The sequence below is a fragment of the Ostrinia nubilalis genome, chromosome 1 (assembly GCF_963855985.1).
Source record: "Ostrinia nubilalis chromosome 1, ilOstNubi1.1, whole genome shotgun sequence".
Taxonomy (NCBI): Eukaryota; Metazoa; Arthropoda; class Insecta; order Lepidoptera; family Crambidae; genus Ostrinia; species Ostrinia nubilalis.
In genome coordinates, this window is record NC_087088.1 from 786,069 (window position 1) to 809,917 (window position 23,849).

At 38.2% G+C, this 23,849-nt stretch overlaps 1 protein-coding gene across 1 annotated transcript in view; it reads right to left on the minus strand.

Annotated features, from left to right (window-relative positions):
• Nucleotides 1-10,048, minus strand: part of LOC135074690 (zwei Ig domain protein zig-8-like) — a gene marked incomplete at its 5' end in the record, with an annotated part of 319,508 nt that extends 309,460 nt beyond the window's left edge. Inside the window, one exon of the mRNA XM_063969059.1 lies at nt 9,953-10,048. Coding sequence (XP_063825129.1) covers nt 9,953-10,048 — 96 coding nt within the window. The remainder of the gene's footprint in view (nt 1-9,952) is intronic.
• Between the last annotated feature and the right edge of the window lie 13,801 nt (nt 10,049-23,849).

Here is a 23,849-nt window from a genome sequence, read left to right on the forward strand (position 1 = left end):
TTATTTTTTAATTACACAGGTTTTATACCCTAATTCTTTTTTTATTACAAGCTTTATATTGACTTCACTTGTTAGTATGTGTGGGACAAATCTTGCAACTGAATTTAAGACCAGTTCTCCTCAACCGATTGAGCTGAAATTTGGTATACTTATGTAATTACGATGACAATGCAATGTTATGGTACCATTGAGCTGGTCTGATGATGGAGTCAGGAGGTGGCCATAGGAACTCCTAAACGAAACAGCGGAAACTTATTGAGTTTGATTGATTCGACTTCCCGAGTACTTTGGTGCTAAATGATGAGGGCCCAAGGATTGAGATACAACTAAAAAGTGTAAAATAAAATTAAAATAAAAAAATAACTTTTTTAAAAACAAGCTTTCTTTAGAAAGCTTGTAGCGCAAACAGAAAAAAAGAGGAATAAATTCCATGCGCGATACAAGCTTTCGAAATAAAGCTTGTTTTTAAAAAAGTTATTTTTATATTGACATCGATGGCTAACGCGTTAGATAAAATAAGTCTCGAAATTAAGCCTAATACTTCAGGTGCGGTTTTATTCCCCAGCCGATAAAGTACCTGATGTCGTGCCCTGAGTGCCCAAGCAACTGCACTCAGGAGGATTTGATGAGTGCTGCTGACAACGCCACTCTTGTGGCGGAGTTTTGGGCTGACACTGAGGTTGGTTGTCGACACGAAAAGAAAAGAAGAAGAAGAAAACCTAACACTTATACAAATAGCTGCCTGTAATTTATCTTTTATTATTTTCTTATTAAATTCAGACAGTTCCTACCCGAAAACGGTGATTTCAGCTGAAAATCAGTCGTCTGAGATTTGTGAAAACCTTCAGCGTTTCGAAATAAAACGATTGCCCGTCACTGCGTGTAAAGTATCTTCATCTATTATATCACCATTCAAAACGGCTTCTGACTGTGGTACTTAAGCCTTCAATAGAAATTCAAATGGACCCCAACAGGCCGAAATACATGGACATTGAACAAAGCCACTGGCGGTAGATTTGTTCAACTGCGTGTATTTAGTCTGTGGTAATCGGCTTGCGTCAGATGCGGAGCGGCGCGCGCTGACTTCGGACGCAAGATATAGTGGCGGCTGCGGGCGGGGTTTACACCACTCGACAGAAAATTTTATTTATACTCGTAAACTAGCCCCGCCATATCTTTCCACGGATGCAATCTAAGCCATTCTCTTTAAAACAAGCGAATCTTTAACAACCTGCGACTTGTGATTCACATTAAATATCAGTCAGTCATATTTCGTCAATTAACTGAATTTATTTTATTGCGACTCTATGTTGTCTATGAAGAACTTCCCACACTACGATATTTTTTGTAAAGTTGACAGTGAAACGAAACTACGTTAAATTGTCGTAGCTCGTAGTAGCACCGTAGTCCGTAGCGCTCGTAGCACGGTGCTTCGTCGAAATTGCTACGACTCGTAGAACTACGAGTTTTTACCAAATTCATTTTCGCTTCGCATTATGCGTAATACCAGAGTAAATACAAATGAGTAGGTCATTGAACACTTCCTAAAAGCTTAAAATTCAGCGTGGATTAGCGGTGAGTTGCCCCGAATTTTGTCAGTGTATGCGTGCGCGCCGCATACGTATTGGCGCGCGCTCACATACAAACCGCGCTCGGTGCGTTTCTATGAAGATGACCTACTCATTTGTATTTACTCTGGTAATACCTTTTGCCAATTATTATTTAAACACAAGTCAAATAATAAATCTGCCCATACAAATACCCGTATAATAAAAAAAACGTTGCCACCGAAGTTAAATAGGAATGATAATAACGATCTGTTGACATGCATCGTAAATTAATAGGCTTTACCGTTTCAAAACCTTCCCGACTACAAGCGCCCCGTGTAAACCCGGATAAATCCCATAATCCGATTTCGAGCGGACGCCTCGCACGCATCGCTTCTGTATGCCGTTTCATTTCTGCGTCGACATTGATTCCGCACTGCCTGTAATGCACTCAAGGCCGATTAATGTACCATTTTGTGAAATAAACAAATTAATCATTTTCGTGTTACACGAGTTTTCATAAATACAGATATACTCGTAAAACAGGACGAGATCAATTAATAACGAATTATTGTTGTGTCACTGTCAATAGACTTCATTAATTCCGCTAACTACTTTACTTTATTACGAGTTGTTTATTGATTGACGACCTTGCAAAGTGTCTAAAGTGTTTCGATTGACATTACACAATATAAACAATTGGCCTTCATTTTCTTAAACTTTCAACCGCATTACTTTCGGCTTCTTAATTTGGCCGTCAATTTCAGTTACTTCAATCATCGCATTCTGTGGAAGTTCCGAGCTGTCAATAGTGCGAACTTACGAGGGGCTTCCCGGGAATCCCCGAAGTCCTCGCCCACGTAGCCTGACCCACATCGTCGTGAGTTACTGCTAATTCCTACCACCTACCTACCACCTTAAGCCGCTTGCACGCGCGCGGCTAAGTATTGGGTTTGCCGCGACAGCAACTTTTAGCTTCACGATTAATTGAATCAAACAATATAACATAGACTTTTATATAGGTTTTCTTATCAGTAACATTTAGTGGCGTTTTAACCGCTTGAGTCCCAGACGGCATTAATTAATGTCATAACAATTGATTATCTATTGTGTCTAGATTCGCGGGCCTTGAAGGATTAAATAACGCACCACTACATGTCGCAAAGTTGGTGCAATATTATTGTACCAAATATTATGAAATATTGACATCCACATCCAAAAACAATACAGGGTTAAAATAGTAAGACCCGTGTCTTACTATTTTAGATGAAATGGAACGCGAAAGTTTCAATAATACAGAGTTATTTGTAACCGTTGACACCGGCAACCTCGCAGGACTAGGTAGCTAACATCTTAAGCAACAATATTTGTTCCTTTTTGGGACAGAATGTATTTTATTTTGCACTAACGTGGTTACGACAAACCCGCTCGTTATCAGAAACCCTAAGACTGCCCCCACTGGATCCCACCAATACATCGCATCTATTATTTCCCGAAGGGCGTTTAGCGACATCATTTAATTACCCGCGGTGATCATAAATAGGCCAAGGGCTAACGAGGTCCCCTGGAGTACTCCCGGACCCACGCTCGATACCAAACCTTGATGCAAACGTCTTAAGATTCAATCTTGAAGTATTGTAACCAGTATTTTCAATGTTGGCCCAAATTTTCGTATTGAATTACGTCAGCAACTTACAAATTGTTTTATGAAATAAGTTTCCGAATATAATAAGGCGTGTTACACGCGAAAAGTTGGCGATGTGTGATTTAGTATTCCTTGACTGGAAAATTTGTTGGCAACTACAGAAGCTGGGGAAGTGAAGCGAATTGAAAACTGGGTTCGTAATACATTTTGTGAAATTATTTACAAGGAAATTCCACCGCCGTGCAACGTTAACAGTAAGATCATCGTTGTTATTTCGTGCCAGTTTCGAAACTAATTTAAAACTTCCATTTTTCTGTGCTACAATCAGGTGCATAATTTTTCTATTGCTAGGCATAGGGTAGACCGGGGACAATAGTACCATTTTTACAAGCTTTATATTGACTTCACTTGTTAGTATGTGTGGGACAAATCTTGCAACTGAATTTAAGACCACTTTTCCTCAACCGATTGAGCTGAAATTTGGTATACTTATGTAAGTACGATGACAATGCAATGTTATGGTACCATTGAGCTGTTCTGATGATGGAGTCAGGAGGTGGCCATAGGAACTCCTAAACGAAACGGCGTAATCGCATCGAGTTTGGGTTCGTTGGATTTGTCTTTTCGAGTAGTTTAGTGCTAGATGATGTCCAGGGTCCTGATGATGGATTAGGGAGGTGGCCATAGGAACTCCTAATCGAACCGGCGGAATCGCATCGAGTTTGGGTTCGTTGGATTTGTCTTTTCGAGCAGTTTAGTGCTAGATGATGTCCAGGGTCCTGATGATGGTATCAGGAGGTGGCCATAGGAACTCCTAAACGAAACGGCGGAATCGCATCGAGTTTGGGTTCGTTGGATTTGTGTTTTCGAGCAGTTTAGTGCTAGATGATGTCCAGGGTCCTTATGATGGATTAGGGAGGTGGCCATAGGAACTCCTAAACGAAACGGCAGAAACTCATCGAGTTTGGGTTCGTTGGATTTGTCTTTTCGAGCAGTTTAGTACTACATGATGTCCAGGGTCCTGATGATGGAGTCAGGAGGTGGCCATAGGAACTCCTAAACGAAACGGCGGAATCGCATCGAGTTTGGGTTCGTTGGATTTGTCTTTTCGAGCAGTTTAGTGCTAGATGATGTCCAGGGTCCTGATGATGGATTTGAGAGGTGGCCATAGGAAATCCTAAACGAAAAGGCAGAAACTCATCGAGTTTGGGTTCGTTTGGGTTGTAGTGATCAATCGATGGGATCTCGAAATCTCTATGGAGATTCGTGTTACGCACGAACCAGGGGGCATCCGCGGCGTAAGAATTTGTTTTGGAGGGTCTGGAATTTCTTAAGGACTGTGCAAGAAGTGTGAGCAAACACCGGACTGGCGTAAGTCAACACTGGACGGATGCAGGTTTTGTAAATTGTCAACTTATTTCTAAGTGACAATTTACTTTTCCTTCCAACTAGGTGGTAGAGTCGGTGGGTGTAGTGGTTCGCACGGCTCAAGACGCGTTTGAGGTGCGGAGCGAACGATAATCTCTGGTCGAGGGTGACACCTAAGTACTTGGCCTCACTCTTCCAAGGAATAGTTATGGTCAAATAAGGTGAGATGGGTGGGGACATTAGGACGAGTGCGAATCGGAGGACGTTTCGCAGACAAAGCCTTAGAAAAGTACACTGCTGCACTTTTTCCGGGATTTACCTCGATACGCCATTTCCTGAACCATTCGCCTAATTGTGTGACTGCGCGTTGGAGCGCCAAGATGACGTAATTCCGATTACGTCGGGACTTGTAGAGTGCAGTGTCGTCCGCAAAGAGGGCTAAATCCGTATTCGGATATTTGGTGATGTCATTGACGTACAATGAAAAAAGAATGGGTGCTAGATGATGTCCAGGGTCCCGATGATGGAGTCAGGAGTAGGCCAAAGGAACTCCTAAACGAAACGGCGGAATCTTATCGAGTTTGGGTTCATTGGATTCGACTTCTCGAGTACTTTGGTGCTAAATAATGACCCAGAGATTGATATACAACTAAAAAGTGTAAAATAAAATTATAATAAAAAAAAAACTTTTTTAAAAACAAGCTTTATCCTGAAATGCAGTTGTACTAAAACGAAAAAAATAATTGTATGCTTGGTTCAAAGAATTTCGAAAGCTTGTAGCGCAAACAGAAAAAAAGAGGAATAAATTCCATGCGCGATACAAGGTTTCGAAATTCTTTGAACCAAGCATACAATTATTTTTTTCGTTTTAGTACAACTGCATTTCAGGATAAAGCTTGTTTTTAAAAAAGTTTTTTTTTTATTATAATTTGGAAATTGTTCAATATTGAGAAATCTAATGAAATATAACTTATTCTGTTAGTATGCTGTAAAAACTAGACTCCTAAGCTACAAATTTAAGCATGCAGAGTTGAACTATTCTTTCGAATACTTAATGAAAAACGAGTTTGAACTGTACGATGTCTCATGTTACAATTGACCCCTACAACGGGTCAATTGTACCAATAATATATGAGGCTATAAAAGTCGTTATGTTTATCTAATCATCACCTTTATTGGTATTCTGTACTCTTAATCTCCTACAATCATCATTCTTTATTAATTGAGATCGAAAATATTTAGGAACAAGTATGAAAAATCAACACTAAAGTTTAAAAACAAAACAATAACTTTTCTTCCATAAAAACGAAAAAGCTAACTGTTTCTACATAATATGTCATTTATTTGGCTCGGATATTGCTCCTGAAACAACAATAAGCATAATAACAATGATAGAATACTCAAAACTTAAAAATCTATTTTTGTATGAGGGTACAATTGACCCCTGGTACAATTGACCCTGATTTATTTATACCTACTAATGCTTCGCCCTTTTAAAAAATTTTCATAAGCCTGTTCATAAAGGAATAGATCCGTTGATCCGTGATCAGTACTTTTGACTCTACGTCGAGGCATCTAAAACAAAACGTTCAAATACTTAGTTACTTACTAATTTAAGCTAAAATGTACATATTCAGAAGGGTTTTAGAAACCTATATTAAAATATTTTAAGTAGGCATTTAGGTACTTATATCACCTTTTTATCGACATCTACCTACTTATTTAATAAAACACATTAACTATTTTTTCAGTAGGTATGCCTATAATTATAAAAATATAATTGTAAAAATGTAAAATAACCACGTGAATGTTTTATAATAACTTATTTTATTATAAGTATAGGTACTTTAAAATCAATTTAAAATATTAAGTATAAAATAAGGTTCCGGGGGTTAATTGTACCACGGGGTTGATTGTACCGCTACAATTGACCCCATGGAGACTGGTACATTTGTTCCAAGTAGGTAGTAAAGATAACTTCACCTAAAATTCAGTCATTTTCACAGTGAATGCCAATAATTCGCTGTCGATACAAAGTTTAGAGCCTGGATAAACTATTGACAACAATACTTTGGTAACAAATAGCATATTAGGCAACTTATGGGCTCATATATTTGACATAAAAACTTACTGCGGCTGGGCAAAAAACAAAAATCCTTCCTGTACACCTTCGTTTTTCAGCGCAAGCGCCGCCGACTGGTGAGCGGATGGAAACACAAAAAGCGCATATTCTGACGCTATGCACACAATCTAACGTCGCTTGTATGAAGAAATATCGCCGATGGTACTATTGACCCGTGGTACTATTGTACCCGGTCTACCCTACATATTTTTAATTTGACTGCAAGGGAAGAAGCACCCGTGACAACCTGGGTACCTTATAACACCAGTAATATGGTGCTTAGATTTTAATATCACATTTTTCAGATTGCGAACAAACGAAACTTATACGAGTTTATCCTAAAATAGAGAAACTGGGTCTCAACGCGACATTTTTTTATAGGAGTCACATACACATGACTGCAACTGGTTAGAATTTAATTTGAGCAATAAGACCACCTTAAAATTTCACTATGGTAACTTATTTGATGATAGAAAACTATTTGGTAGCTTTGGTAGTATTTTAAATTCATTTGAGACATTAAGTAGTATGACTTTTATGTAAATTAAGTTAGGAAGGTTAGTTCAGAAACAACAAATATCTTTATTTGATGTATTCTTTTGGGATTTGGAACAGGTACGAGTAAACGTTATGATTTATTGATAATGTACGAATTTCACAAAGTACTTAAAAACCTAATTTGTTCAGTCCCCAGTGATTGACTCTATTGGTATACTTAGTTGTAAATGCTTTAGTTAATTTATTTAAGTTTCAACGAGTTATTTTTTATATAATTGTTCTAATTTATGTTGATAATGTCGCATTATAATCAAAATTAACAGGTTTGAATAGTATTTTTAAAAATAAAAATGACACAATTAAGATAACCGAACAAAACCAGTCGTATTATGATCTGCGACTGACTTTATATGCCTCCTACTAAGTATTCTACGTACACAACAAGCTTAATCCTCGTAACACATCGCCGCCATCTTAGATGTTGTCACACAGCCATAACCGTCCGACGTCGCAGCGATCCCGTTAAGTCTGCCACTTTGAATAATGCCCGGCGCATTACCGCGGCAATGTCGCGAAACAAAACAAACTTAGAGTTAGGACAGTGCTTAGGCAATAAAACAGGGGGCATATGAATATTCATAAAGGGCCATTACCATAAACAAGAGGAGTGGCGTTTCCATAAACCGTGAACCGGTTGATACTAGGCACGAATGGCGCTTGCTATGACAACCACTATGCAATACTCATAAATTACATACAATAAAGATTATCTTTACCGGCAGTAAGTTATGGTTTTTTGAAAAAGCAAGAAAGGACGACTAGCCAAAGCATGATTTAAGTAGTAGGTACATACAAAATATTAGTACATATTCCATAAACATTCATCATAATAACATTGTGGGATCCAGTGGAACAATACAGACAGTGTGCGAACCACCAACCAGGCAACGCGACCGCTTAAGATGTTTATTTAAGTTAAATCAATCGCTTTTCTCTGAATTCGAAAAAAATATACCTTTGATGACTTTCACACACGAGTAAATAAGTTACCTATTTACCGAGAAAGCGTGTTTCGTAGGACCATAACAGACCATTGATATCAAAAGCTCTGTTCCGAGTAAAAAAATAATTCCTAGCAACTAAACGAAAGTCTTAATTCTTGGAGTCAAAAATATGAGTTATAAATTCCCACGTTGTAAACGCTATCCACCTCCAGTTAACCTCTTAACGCCCGCGGAGAGAGACAAATGCGTCCGTCCGCGGAATAGCGGCGCCTTACCTAGTACTGTAGCAGCTAGTCTTCGACTCGCTTAGTTTAAGCCAGTTACGTTAGATCTTGGAGACTTTTATTATTTGAGTTAAAAATATAATTTAGACTAGCGGCCGCCCGTGACTTCGTACGCGTGGATCCCGTTTTACCCCCTTCATCTATCTTACGCGGTTTAGATTTTTTCATACAAATGTTTTTTCCCATTAACTCCCGTTCCCGTGGGAATTTTGCAATATCCTGTTGTAACTAAGCTTTACGTTTACTAAGGTACCTGCATGCCAAATTTCAAGCGTCTAACTTAAGCGGTTTAGATATATCATACAAAAGGATTTTCCCGCTAATTCCCGTTCCCGTGGGAATTCCTAAGTATACTATAACCTGCCCAGGAGTATGAGGAATAATTGTACCAAGTTTCGTTACAATCCGTCAAGTAGTTTTTGTTTCTATAAGGAACATACAGACAGACAGACAGACAGACAGACGGACAGACAGACAGACAGACAAAAATTCTACTGATTGCATTTTTGGCATCAGTATCGATCACTAATCACCCCCTGATAGTTATTTTGAAAATATATTTCATGTACAGAATTGACCTCTCTACAGATTTATTATAAGTATAGATTTGTCTAGAAACTAAACGCGGTAAAGTAAAATTTACAGAAAGTAAATAATAATCTAAACGTATACTTACTTGACAGGGGCTAGCAAATTAGGCTATTTCGTGCGACACATCAAAATCGGAATCAATATGTATAGTTAAAACTAACTACTTATTATAAACGAGTCGTCAAGAATAGTTATTATTAGCACAAAAATTAATTAAAAATAAAAATTTCTCGCGTTCGAAGTCACGGGCACGGCTAGTAGAGCTAGGCAAAGTTTTTATGTGTCCAACTTTCAGCATTATTCTTTCTTTAAAATATAACGCTAACTCTTCACGTGTCCCGCTCCCCGCTCCCCCGGGCGCGGCGGAGGAAGCGGCGACGCGCTGAGCGAGCGGAAAGAGCGCGCGCGCAATTATCTCAAGCAATTAAGCGCCGCGGAAGCGAGCGATACCCGCCTTTGTTATACTTTAGATGTTTTTGATATTCTCTTGTCTGGATTAGTTCAGAGAGGTAAAGTTGAGCTCAAGTTTTACAGCAAAGTTAGTTTCCAGTGTTTTCTGTTGCTGGTAACCAATATCTTGGTAATTTAATTCAAGGAGCCTAGATAATGAAAGGTACATAATGGATTCGTTTCTCACTGGGATACTTTATAAATGTTTTTGTTTATTTTATACTTTTACTTCGATTATTAACTGCCTAACCATGGTAAAGTATTTCTTTTTCCATTACAATATTAGTGTTATAACACTTTAATGCCAAATGTAACGAAGGAATAAAACTAATCGGAGTAGTTTTAGAAAATCTTGGCGTTCAACACAATAAACAATATTAACGGAATCACATCATCACACAATCATCACTAGCAAATCTTAAAGTATCTAATTCTAAACTCACCGTTCTGTTGCCGAGGTTGCGCACGCGGCAGCTGAGGTAGGCCGACTTGCCGACGAGCGCGGTGACGTTGCGCGGAGTGGCCGCGTCGAAGGAGGGCGCCAGACGCGCGCCGCCGCCGCCCGGCAGCGCGTTCACCGACCCCGCGCCGCCCGCTACGTCGCATACGCCTGTCGACAACGAACAGGTTAACAACGTCATGTCATTGTCATCAAGGTCTTACTGTAAACCTATTTACAAAAGGGCTGATTTTACCATCTTTCTAACTGAAGAATAAGTTTCGCACATTTGACAGTTTAAATAATATGTCAAAATGACAAGTTTATTCTTCTGTTAAAAGTTATCCGACGATGGTAAAATCAGCCCTAAGTAGATAATCTCGCACGTCCACCAACATTGCATACGCCAGCGGATGGCGAAGTGGTTAACAACGTCATGTCATAATCATCAAGATCTCAATGTCGTGACCATCAAGGTCTCACTGTGGCATCCTATACAGGGTGTCCCGTAATGTAACGTCAAGCCGGAACTGGGTGTTGAGGCAAGTTGTGCTGGTTATCAGAAAAATATAAAAAAAAATCTATGTGGCATATTTTAAAAATAATAGGCATTTAAAAAAAATCAAAAAATTCTACTCCAGGTGACGGTCCTTTTGCTCGTGTTGCCACAAATCTTCACTTTTTCCAAATTTTTTTTTTGTTATGTAACCCTGAATAATGCTTCTCTAAATTGTTATCAAAATTACAAAACCAGCTGCTCCAGCTTGGATGAAAAAAATACATTATTCCCAAAAAAAATTTCAAAATAAAAATTTTGCCTAGTTTAAACTGACTGTACTGAAAAAAAAAATGTACTACGCGAGTGTGGCAAGTGACGTAATAATTTGGCGCATTTAGTAAGGATTCCAAAATGGTATAACACTTGGTAATGTTTTGCTGTAATTGACGACAATTTTTGGTTTTTTGGAAATAGTCCCGTTTTTAACTTTATCTACCTTGGTTAAAAATTATTATTCTAATGTGCCCAAAATTCAAGTTTCTGTGACTGACTACCGTACAGTCAGTCACAGAAACTTTTGTCACCATGACAGTAATTAGTAGTTGACATACTGTGACAAAAGTCACCCGTGCGCGCGCGCCTTTACTACCTGCTCTGCCAAGTGCAGGCAGAGCAGGTAGTAAAGGTACATGGTAACAGGGATACATGGTAACAGGGATAATAAGGATATGAAGTTTCGGTTATGGATACGGTTACGGATATTAGAATAATATTATACCGGTTTCGGTTACGGTCACGGATATGAAATAATTTCAGATTATCCGAAAGTCTCGGATAATTTCGGTTACGGAATTATTAGAATTTCAAAAATGTAGGTTCAATACAAATAGCAAGATGCTGCGTGAGCGTGACCCACATAGCTACTTTATGTACCAACTAAGACGACACCTATGTATGATAAAGGTAAAACAGGCTGGCATATTAGATGGTGCCAGCGAATGCCAGACAAGTTGGTAACAAATATTAAGATTTAAGGTACAATTCCAAGACGGGCCGCAGACCGCAAACTGCAACCGCAAACTGCAAAACTATGATATCGGCAGCGCGGCATTGCAGCTGCGGCGTGTATACTGCAGATTTCATAGAGTTTTGCAGTTTGGCCTTTATCCGAAACTATCCGTAACTTTTGAATCAGTTTCGGTTACGGTTATGGACATTTTTTTATTTCGGTTATCCGATAGTTTCGGTTACGGTTACGGATATCCATAACATCCCTGCTTGGTAAGATGGCCCTCTCCATCCCGCTCATACCTTTTAAAATGGCTTCTCCACCTCACTTAAGCCAGAAACTTGAATTTTGGGCACATTAGAATAATATTTTTAACCAAGGTAGATAAAGTTAAAAACGGGATTATTTCCAATAAACAAAAATTGTCGACAATTACAGGAAGATTTTACAAAGTGTTATACCATTTTGGAATCCTTACTAAATGCGCCAAATTATGACGACACTTGCCACACTCGCGTAGTACAATTTTTTTCAGTACAGTCAGTTTAAACTAAGCAAAATTTTTATTTTGATATTTTTCTTGGGAATAATGTATTTTTTTCATCCAAGTTGGAGCAGCTGGTTTTGTAATTTTGATAACAATTTAGAGAAGCATTATTCAGGGTTACATAACAAAAAAAAAATTTGGAAAAAGTGAAGATTTGTGGCAACACGAGCAAAAGGACCGTCACCTGGAGTAGAATTTTTTGATTTTTTTTAAATGCCTATTATTTTTAAAATATGCCACATAGATTTTTTTTTATTTTTTTCTGATAACCAGCACAACTTGCCTCAACACCCAGTTCCGGCTTGACGTTACATTACGGGACACCCTGTATACACATAAATGTACACCAATTTAAAACTAAGTAGATAGCCCCGCACCTTCAGCAACGTTGCTTACGCCTGTCGACAACGAACAGGTTAACAACTAAGTAAAATCATAATCATCAAGATCTCAATGTCATGACCGTCAAGGTCTCATAGTGGCATCACACAAATTTCAAACTAACTAAATGGTCCCTAGGTAGGGATCAAGGTGGCATCTTATTTACTTGTGTGACTACACCAATTTCAAACTAAATGTTACCGCACCCCCAGCAACGTTGCATACGCCTGCCGACAAGGAAGAGGCAACTAAGTATTGTCATAATAATCAAGGTTCTACTGTCGCATCATGCCTAACTTAGTGTAAATAGTTTCGTTTCAACCAAATGCCGTTCACAGCTGGAGAAAGACTTATCTCAAGGATTTCTAGACCGACTGGTCCTGCGCTACCAGCATCTAGATGCTTCCAGTCACCTTATCCACCGACGATCTACGTCGGTCCACCGAGGCCGAGTCCGTGGTCGTTTTTTTATTGCTGTTTTTTAGCAGTGAATAAAGTAGGATTTAGAGCTAATAAGGAGTGGAGTTTACGCTACGCTAATGCAAAAAACATATAACAATGATAAATAAATCTACAACCTTAGTCTACAACGTACCACTTAGAATACATTTAAATGTTTTCTATCAGCCGCTCTAACCCCCAGTTAGCAATCGGAAGCGGAGGCTCCTGGCTGCCTCCGCTCACTCCGCGGGGTACGCTTGCCGGAGTGGAATCTCATTGTAAGGAGGTCTACGTCCGACCCTCTTTACGTCGAGGAGGTCCTTACGTTTGGCCCAACTATACCTTGGATTATTGAATAACTTAAATTCCTACTACACTTTTACTAGGCTTTTGTACACATAAATCTAATGGACACATAATGAATTCTGCTGTTGACAGTGACACTGAGCAAACTGACAGACAGGGTGACAATTTCTTTCTTTTTAAGTTGCAGTAAACAAAACTTTATTGCTAAAAAGTTCGCTTTCTTAGATTTTATTTAATATTCATAGCACATTGTATAAAATTAATTTCGACAACAAACTGTGTTACACTTAAAATTTTGACGTAGGTACAACAAACAGTAGAGGCCTATTTTGAGGTAATGTGACAATATAGGACCAGTTCTCGGAAAACAATATCCTACGTCAAGAATGAGATTCGGTCTGCTTTCAGAGGTTCCACGAAGGTAGAAAGTGGGGACAGGATCGCGTAATTCCTTCGCACATTCTGTAAATAATTAACAACAAAAGAAGCGCGACAGTGGCAACACTCGCGCGACAGTAATCGCCTCAACCACACCTCAACGTCACGTGAACAAATGTTTGTTTTAATATTTCCAAGTTAAAACGACGTGCCTTTGAAATATTCCGCGAGGCATCCAAATAAATGTCTTCGCCTCACAACGGGGCGCGTAATGAACAAAATAAAAAGCAATGTTTTTTGTTCGTGTTTACTGCCATGGTGCTTTCGTAGTAAGAATGTTCACATCGTTTTTAACTCCATATGTAGCAGACATAAATGGTCGCCAGCAAACCAATCTACCTACCATTAAATTCAAGAGTTCAATACTTTTGAATTTTGAGTACAATAGAGAATCTAGACCTCAGCTCAGATTTCTTAGAAAAATGCTACTATTATTTTGTAAAGTACTTAGATTAAAATAATATTAGCCAATTAGTAATGTCTGTAATTATAAACTTTTGAATACCTAGAATAAAAATATAATTGAATAAAATAAAAAAATAAAAATTCATTGTACAAAATTCCAGCTAGTAAAAACAAACTTACATTTAACAATGGTTATCTCGAAGTAGACAACGACTAGTTCCCTGAAACACTTGTGAATTTTTCGCAATGTCTTTAATTGGGTGTTATGTAAAACCTTAGAGACATTACTTAGCTATTTTTATACCTCTCATCTAATTGCCACATTTTGACTTTGAAACAATGTTCTCAGAATAAACAAATAGTGATTTTTTCACTTCAAATAAGTAAGTGTACAATAGGGTTTGAGCACAATATTAAGAGGCACAAGTCACTACAATAAAAAGGTTTAACATACTGCAGACCTCAACGCCAGGTGACGCTCACCATGTTCCCTTCATTCATATCTTACTTCTTTTCATCACCCAATTAACTTAATAAATTAGTTCCGGCCAAATTGGACAATAACCACGAACTGTATATAAATAAATCTTTTTTCATTATCAATGCGTAACAGGTGAATGATTATTTGCCTCCCTCGTCAGTGTCGCCCGCAGCCCGGCGGTCACTCTATCACTCCTGTCGCCAGGGGTGCCAGCAGTACACATTGACCACGAAATGTCAACAACCCGGGTACTCTCGTGGCTAGCTTTTGGGCTCGGGCTTTTGAAAGCACCAAACATTCGGAGTGGTACGGAAAAAACACTGTCGACAGGCTGTGTGTTCCAGAAACACAACATGCGTCCGAACTCTATCGTTTTAGGGCTTATAAATAAACCCATTATTCTTATGTAACAATCTATACTAATATTATAAATGCGAAAGTAACTCTGTCTGTCTTGCTTTCACGCCTAAACAACTGAACCGATTTTGATGAAATTTGGCATAGAGATAGTTTGAGTTCTGGGAAAGGACATAGGATAGTTTTTATCCCGGTATTTGAAACAGGGACGCGCGCCATAAAGTTTTTCTGTGACAGACAAAATACCACGTGAGCGAAGCCGCGGGCGGAAAGCTAGTGATTTATATCCATTGATTTGGATTAAGGTAGAAATTCCAATTTATATTCTTGAAGACACATAGGCTGTAAAGGAAATGGTGCGTAATACTTTTTAATTCTAGAATTACGTGTTTTTAAATTGATAAACTTTAATAATTTATTACCATTTTACCCTTAAAAGTCTTATTGTCTATATGCCAAAAGTAATCACAATTATTTTAGCGTAATGTAGCATTAAAAGTAAACGAGAACAATGTATTTTGTGAACTAGATACAAATTACCACGAAGAAAAATAAGTATCCAAAGGCACTTCGTTATTTTTAGTTTTATTTCAATCTGACATTACTTAATTAGGCACACACGCCCGTATTCACAAACGATGCTTGCTTAAGTGAATCAGAAAATCGAACGCACACGTTGAATAGAGCTGTGTGGTTGGTTCGTGTGTCACCCTGTGCGCGTGGACACTGTGAGACCTCATAGTAATGTTTGAGAATACGGGCGTCAGTAATTTTACCTCTGAAACAAAAGCCTAGTTGAGAAAAGCCCTGAAGTTGACATCCCTGTCGCCAATCGCACGGGGATCGACTTTTGCCTTTATATTCTTGCGAATAAACAACGTTATTGCGTGGCTGTCGCCAATACATTATAGGCATCAGCGTCGCCCTTATCACGTGGGAGTAGGGCGCAGTTTGTGTCGGCACTCCGGTATAATTACGTTAGGATAATTAAAGTGACATCCATCAATGGCCGTGAGGGCGATTGATTAGGTCCTTGTTAGGATTTTTTGGGCTTCCCTCAACGACTAATTAATGTTTCACGCAAAATGCTTTCGATTTTATTTACTGGGCAATTGAAAAGACATCATCATCTAATACTTGGTTAGATATCACTATGATATACCTAAGTAATACAGGGTGGAAACGATAAGTGATCTCACTCGATTATTCCTAAACTATACAAGATATCCAAAAACTGGTTACTGATCCTGAAATTCTGTAACCTATTACTGATACCGTTTGAAAAAGTTCGTGAAGCACTTTCAGGATCAGTAACCAGTTTTAGATATCTTGTATAGTTTAGAAATAATCGAGTGAGATCACTTATAGTTTCCACCCTGTATAGAAACAAATACAAAATAAATACATGTAAAAACAAATACCACTGGTATTAGATGTTGCTATTGGATCGAAATAGATCGATTATAATGTTCTATTCATATTTTTTTCAGGTCTCTACATCAATAGTATAACATCTTAGAAAAGTATTTCAGTAGTTTTGTGTTACTTAGGAGAAAGTGTGTCACTACCGAGACGTTTTTCCTCGTACACCTATTATACAATTTTCCAAGGTTCGCGCCATGGCCGTGACAAGAAATATTCCACGTAATGAGAGCCTTTGATTGAGACACTTTGATCTTATTGTGTTTGCAGACGAAAATAAATTGAATATCGCTTTTACTTGACTTTTAATTACGCATTTTTTTTTATTTAAGTCAGAACACCTGGTTTTGGCATTGAAAACTATACTCTGTCGTTAATTAACTAAGATAAACTTGGACAATAATAAGTATTAAACTAGTAAGGAACGAAGTCAATACTACCTTAATAGTAAAAATATTGCAACAAATATTGGAAATGAAACCAGCATAATGTCACAAATGTTAATCAACAGGCGTGATAATGAATCGGCGTAATTTGTTTGGGCCCGTCTGTAGTTAATGAACGTTATTAATGTGGGAATTATTCACGAATTTAATTAAACTTATGCAATTACTGCAGCGGCAGGCGCAGCCGGGCGCCGAGGGCATACTGTGTGGAAGGATAGCTTTATTCAAGCTCCTGACTTCGATTCATCACCATTACATTGTACTAACATTATTTTTCTTCGAAAAAACGAAAAATTCGTGGCCAGAATGGTGTCTTAAAATATCATACATTGGATAGAATTGTACAGTCAGCGTCAACAAAGTGACGTTTGTGACACCCAAAGTGACCAACACAACTTTATTTCAATGTAACAAAGATGTCACACCCGGCCCTTCATGACGACTTTCTGTGGGAGAAATAGTGGAGGTGTGACGACCACGACCTCTATGGCAAGAATGTAGCCGTTGCTAGATGTGTTGCGAACTTTCGGCTACTTAGGGTGTCACGAACTACATATTTGACGCTGACTGTACCTAGCCAGAGTCCCTCCTATTTAGAAGAAAAACATTCTAAAAACCTCTGAGTGTTGTAGCTTGTATCACTTTAGCGCTGCTGTAAATTATTTCCAAACAGTCAGCCACAAAAGAGAGATGAAACACGAGATTGGATCCGAAACAATGAGAACACCATCGGCACGTGGATTTTCTATCAAACAAAAGTAAAGTAAGCCGATTTACGTCCCACAGCACGACGCAAGCCTCCCCCAATTTTGGCGTGATGTTCATACAAAAATACTATTTGAAACATTCAGGGCGATGTTGTATACAAAATGTAACACTCCTATGTCGTGCAGTACAGTAAGAAACTCAATAATAATATTTTTACCACGCTGGGGATGCCAACAGATAAATCTATAGGATATTTGAAACAAAAGTAACGTAAGACATAATAAATAACAGTAAAACGTAGCCGTACTGTGTGCCAATAGGAAACGTCGCGTCGCTGTAGCAGCAGCCCCACCGGTAAGCGATTGTTTATCCTGTTCCTGGCTAATACGAGACTGCACTTAGACGTAGGGCGAAGAAAACAGACACATCAGTAAAGACATTTTTGAGGACATTAGAAGACAGTCATGTCTAATTTCTAATTTGCTACTTAGTTTACACCTTTTAGTTACAAAAGTAGGTACTCGTAGTTCCAGGAATCGTAATTATAATGAAAAAAACATCTACATAAATTATGTTTAGTGAAGTTTCTTTTTTATTCGTTTAGTTTAGTTAGACGATTTCCACCACGTTTTAATTATGTACATCACGAAAATGATGGTACATGCACCAGTTAAGATCCTATCACTTGCTAAGGCACTGACAGTGGCGCTGAAACGGTAGGGGGACTATCGATTTGTTGCACTCACCAGGATGGGCCATGTAAAATAAGGTCCTAACACTAACCAGGGGTATAGTGATCGGTACAAACAATCGTTGTATTTTCATATGAGACAGTAATCTAGGGCTGTTCCCGCCAGGCTACGCCACGATCAGATACGGGCGTCGATGCAGCGCGGGGACTTCATGAATCCATTTACCGTACGTAACGCTGTTTAATGCGCTTGATTACGTATATGATTGCTTACTACTTGGTGGTTAGGACTCTAATCTATATTATCTATATTAATATTATAAATGCGAAAGTATCTCTGTCTGTCTGTCTGTCTCGCTTTCACGCATAAACCACTGAACCGATTTTGATGAAATTTGGCATAAAGATAGTTTGAGTCCCGGGAAAGGACATAGGATAGTTTTTATCCCGGTTTTTGAAACAGGTTTCTGTGACAGACAAATTCCAAGCGGGCGAAGCCGCGGGCGGAAAGCTAGTATAACATAAATGAGACTGTTTCTACTACAGCTGGCTGTTCCCGCCAGACTACGCTGATCAGATACGAGCGTCGATCAGGCGTGAGGCTCACGAGGCGGAAGGCCCGCGATGCAGGGAGACTTCATGAATCCATTTACCGTACGTAACTCTGTTTAATGCGCTTGATTACGTATCTGATTGCTTGCTACTTGGTAGAGCTTTGGAAGAGGACTCTAACATGACTTTATGGAGCTTACAGATATCGGCACTAAGCATAGAGGAGGAGGCGACAGCAGCAAACACATAATTTCATAATTATTTTCAATTCACATTAATCTGCTACTGGACATAGCTCTATATTTAATTTTTCCTGTTGCTATGAATTTCTACGCTGTTTGGCTGAAAGGTTTTGTACATTCATTGTACAAAACCTTTCAGCCTGTACATTTTCCTTGTATGACCGAATTATTTGAATTATATTTTTTTGCAAATGAAGTCTTTTTATCCCTAATATTCACTGAGGTTGCGTTGTCAATTTTATTGAGTACTTGTACGAGTAAGTACCACTGTTTCTGTTACAGTCTCACGCCCATATTCATTAACGATGCTTGCTTAAGTGAACAAGCTAATCGAACGCACAGCGTTGAATAGAGCTCTGTGATTGTTTCGTGTGTCACCCTGTGCTTCCACGCGCACTGTGAGACCTCATAGTAATGTTTGTGAGTATGGGCGTTAATCATTTCTGCTTAAGATTTAATTATATCAATAACTAATCAACTACGAGATCAATCGAATGCATTCCCTCGTTTCCCTATTTGTACTGCGGTGTGTTGGAGTGGGTTCCTACGTTCCTGGCGCTCCCGTCGCGGGAATAATCTAATGTTTGGGCAAATCGCGCGGAAGCAATCAGCCTGTTATTGTGGGTGGACCGACGACGCTGATTCAATTGCGGGGATTAAATCACGCCTTCAGCCCCACGGTTTAACTAAATTGTCGATAAGTACAGGAAATCAATTAGTTATATTTTTGGACCAATTTTATGATCATGGTATTTTAAATTGATTGTTTTAGGCTGTACATATTTGAATCTTTTCGTTTGCTGACTGTGCTTGACATAGAGTGCTGTTAGCTAGTGGGTGATACATCAATCCTACCAATATTATAAATGCGAAAGTTTGGATGTCGAGATGTCTGGATGGATGTTTGTTACTCTTTCATGAAAAAACTACTGAACGGATTTTGATAAAACTTTGCAGTATTATTCTTTATAACGCAGATAGGCTATAATTTATGACGATTTGTGACAAACTAAAGTTCACGCGGGTGAAGCCGCAGGCAAAAGCTAGTGTAAGATAAACCTTATCATCTATCAGAAATGCTTAATAAACTTGGCATTTATGATTTTTTGTTAAAATTACATTGAGCATTAATTAATCGTCTTAAACGCCTCGTCTTGCATATCTCTTTGGGAATATAATCGTATTTGTAGGTATATTGACAGTCCTTACTGCGTCACAGTCTCAATAATCTTACAGCCTACTGTTATTGTAAAACGAGGAAGGAAATTTTTATTTTTCCATATCAGATTGCGTTAAAATTTTATCGGTTCCTCGAAACCTCCAGAAAGATTTGATCCCATAAATTTACATCGGGCAGATTACATTAGGGGGCAAATGAGCCGTGATATTATGAGAGCATCGCGATCAACTTGTTGCTCTTTTCAAGTGCCCATTTAAATCATTCACGAATATTTTAGACATTTTTAGATCCGGCAAACTTACCAACGATTTCGCTCATCAATTCAATAAGTTTTTGCGTGAAGCAAAACAAATATCCATCTATTTATGCTTACAAACTTTTACGTTTATTTGCAGTATATATTTCAATATATGATTCATTTATACAGTGTAATTAAAGTCGGTATTTACTGTGTGTTTTGATATGACCCTTGAAAAACGCTAAAATTTGTTGAAAAGCATATCAAAGAATGGACGAATTATTTTCCACGTACGAATTATCCCTATTTAGTTTTATAAAAGCTTTTACCACATAGTAATTGTATAACTAAAACCCAGCTCAATCAAATTGAACAGCCATCCAATATTCGCCACTATTCGGCCAGCAGTCTAGTGGTGCAGGCGTTGCGCCTAAATTCTTTCACCCTAAATAATGCCCGGGTAATACCCGCGCCCACGGGTGATTGGATTCGCCAGGTGCGAGTGATTGAAACATTTTACATGGAATCAAGTGGTCACACGTTGTTGTTACGTTTTCACCCGGATTTCTATGACGTTTAAAATTGTTGTGACCGCTTGACCTTTTTCCGGATAGCGAATAGACCAGTTTTGATTGATTCGATTTGTTTGATTCGGGTTGCAAATATAGTGCGGCATCGCCGTGGTCAGTCTAGACCATGTGGTCATATTTTTAACAACTGTGTGATAGAGCGATGCTTGAAGGCAAATCGCAAACAAGGAATTCAATTGATTGGATGTGTCATGTGTGGATTCGTTAGTATGAAAATAAATAACCCATCAAACTCCGAGCGACCGCTTATGACTGCGTAACAATTAATTGTGCCTCGATTCGCGGGGCTTGAAGTGCTAAGTTATCTACCTAAATGCCGGATCATCAACAGCAACTAGCCAGAGTATTTAGATAGGTACGAAGGACTTGAGACTCACGGTAATTTAGCCTTAGGCAAGTTTCACACTCGATAACCCTTTTTAGCGTATCATTAGGGTTATCGCTATATCGAACTATCAAAGAATGTAAACGGCATGTTTTGTCAGTGATTACAAAGGCGTGCCATCACAGCTCAATTAGGCGGCAGGCGTGGTCACTGGCCGGTATCACGGCGCGCACGCGACGATACTGCCATTTGCATACAAATAATATGATTACTTAGCAGGTGATGGCTCATTGTAACTCGTATTCATTTCATTATTTACTCTTTTTACGGTACCGTGCACCTTTTGATAAACTCAATGACTCATCATGTGAGAAAACTTCTACTGGATGCAGGCCCTTATAAATACAGAGATGGTACACTGGATAGTTGAAAAACTATTTGAAGACCTGCGAAGTTTCTGGCATATTAGCCAATTTGTATTCATGTGGAAATAAATGTAGCTATATCATAGGTAGGTACTATAAGCATGTAATAGAGCTTACTAACAATAACATTATATTACACTGTAACAATTTTATGTATAATTCAACCATTGACACTACAATGTAGTCGGCCTTAAAACAAAGATATTGCTTCCAGTGATCGGCTCAGGTTAAGGTGTTTTCCAGGTTTCCTATTTTTAGCGCGGAGATTGTTTTATAATTAAAACAAAACACACTTAAACACCCAAATCCGTCACACTGTGTGAAAACATCTTTCACTCATTTGATGGTTAGGTAACACGGATAAGGAAACTTAAGAAAAGTGAAACTTAAACTAACAAAAACAATAATATACCTAACTCTAGAAATCTTGTTGTTATCCTGAAAACAATTTCTGGAAATAACAAAATTAGTTTTAGCCGTTCATAGTGTTGCTTTGAGATCCGCATCTGTGTAAACTTTGCCTGTATTTTCAAATAATCCAATATTCTGCTAGAACCTAGACTTTCCGATGAATACTTCGTAAAGTGTAAAAAATAAACAAGAATTATGGCATGTCTGAACGGGCTCATCAATTTGTAATATTTTCAAGACTGCAATGGAGTGATTGAAATTTTATTACATCTGGGGATTGCTGGCGCCTTGCAATTTTTCTTATTTAATTTATTAATCGCGAACATTCCGACGTCTCATTTATAAATAAGAATATACAGGGTGATAGTTATTGAGACGAGAGTGGAAATGAGCTATTCTATTGAATATTTTCTCAACACACTACAGGTAAATGATGGCTCCAGTAACGTGCCGGTAACGAACGTTATATGTGCCGTCCTCAAAACACACCATACACAATATGACAAACTATAGTAAAAAGTAAAGAAAAACTGATTAATTTTTGGTTGAGACTGTTTTATTACTGCAGACTAATAGTCTGACATCAGAAGTGATATTATAAACGCATGTAAAAGCATTAAGAACGAAACTTTCGTACTTTTTGCTATAAAATATCTTAGAAATAATTCAGTCTAAAATAGTAGCCATGTTTTTTATTTTATGTAGATGTTAGAGATAAACGAACCCATTTATTTTGTGCGTGATGTTTTGAGTCAGTTCGACGTAATTTATCACTTGGAAATGTTGACTGAATTTAAAATATTGTATCAATGTGATTTGAAGTGCACCGGTTCAACGAACTTTGTGAATTCGTGGACATTCGGCGAAAGGGTTAAATACCTATAGGTCACTTCTTCCTCTGAGACGCATAAAAATGTAATGAAGAATGTTCACTAATTTTGTTTTTTAGCTTTCTGTATTCTCTGTTAAAAATAAAAAATACACGTGAAAGAATTATTTCGATACGTCAATTAGTTTCCAAGATATTGAATTTTAAAAGTGCGGGCGGCGGCCGGCCCGCCATTTTATGCGCGTAACGTCATATTACAGTGACTGGCTCATATTTGTATGGGTGGAATCTTGCAAGCTGAATTAAGACCCACTTCCAGGCAACCGATTAAGCTGAAATTTCGCAAACACATGTGATTTGGATGACCATGCAATATTATGATGACATGGAGCTGATCTGATGATGGAGCTGGAAGGTGGCCATAGGAACTCTATAATAAAACGACTTAAATACATCGAGTTTGGGCTCGTTCGTTTTGTATTGATGAGTATTTTAATTCTATATAGTAATCGGGGTCTAATGATGGAGCTGGAAGGTAATTCGCAATAAAACGACACAATCGCATCAAGTTTGGGTTTGGTTCAATTTTAATTTCTGTGATGGGTCTGGGTGTTAATATGTATAAATAAGTTTGTATTTACAATAAAAAAATTATTTAAGTATGTTTATATCCGTTTTCTAGTGAGCCGACGCTGTGAATGTACGTCACACAGGGTCACGTGACCGTCGGCGGGACTCAATATTTAAGCGAACTTTGAATGCCTATAAAATCATAACTACTGGGTATTTTTGAATGAAATAAAAACTAATGTATTTGTAAATGTAAAAGCTTAACTGTAACATAGGTTTCAAGTGATTTTTCATACCTAGTAACATTCTCAATTGATTTATGGATATCGTTTTAACAAGATGCTGTCGGTCTGGGTTTCTGCCCCTGACAGTGATCATAACATGAGCCACGAAAATTCGTTTTTATGA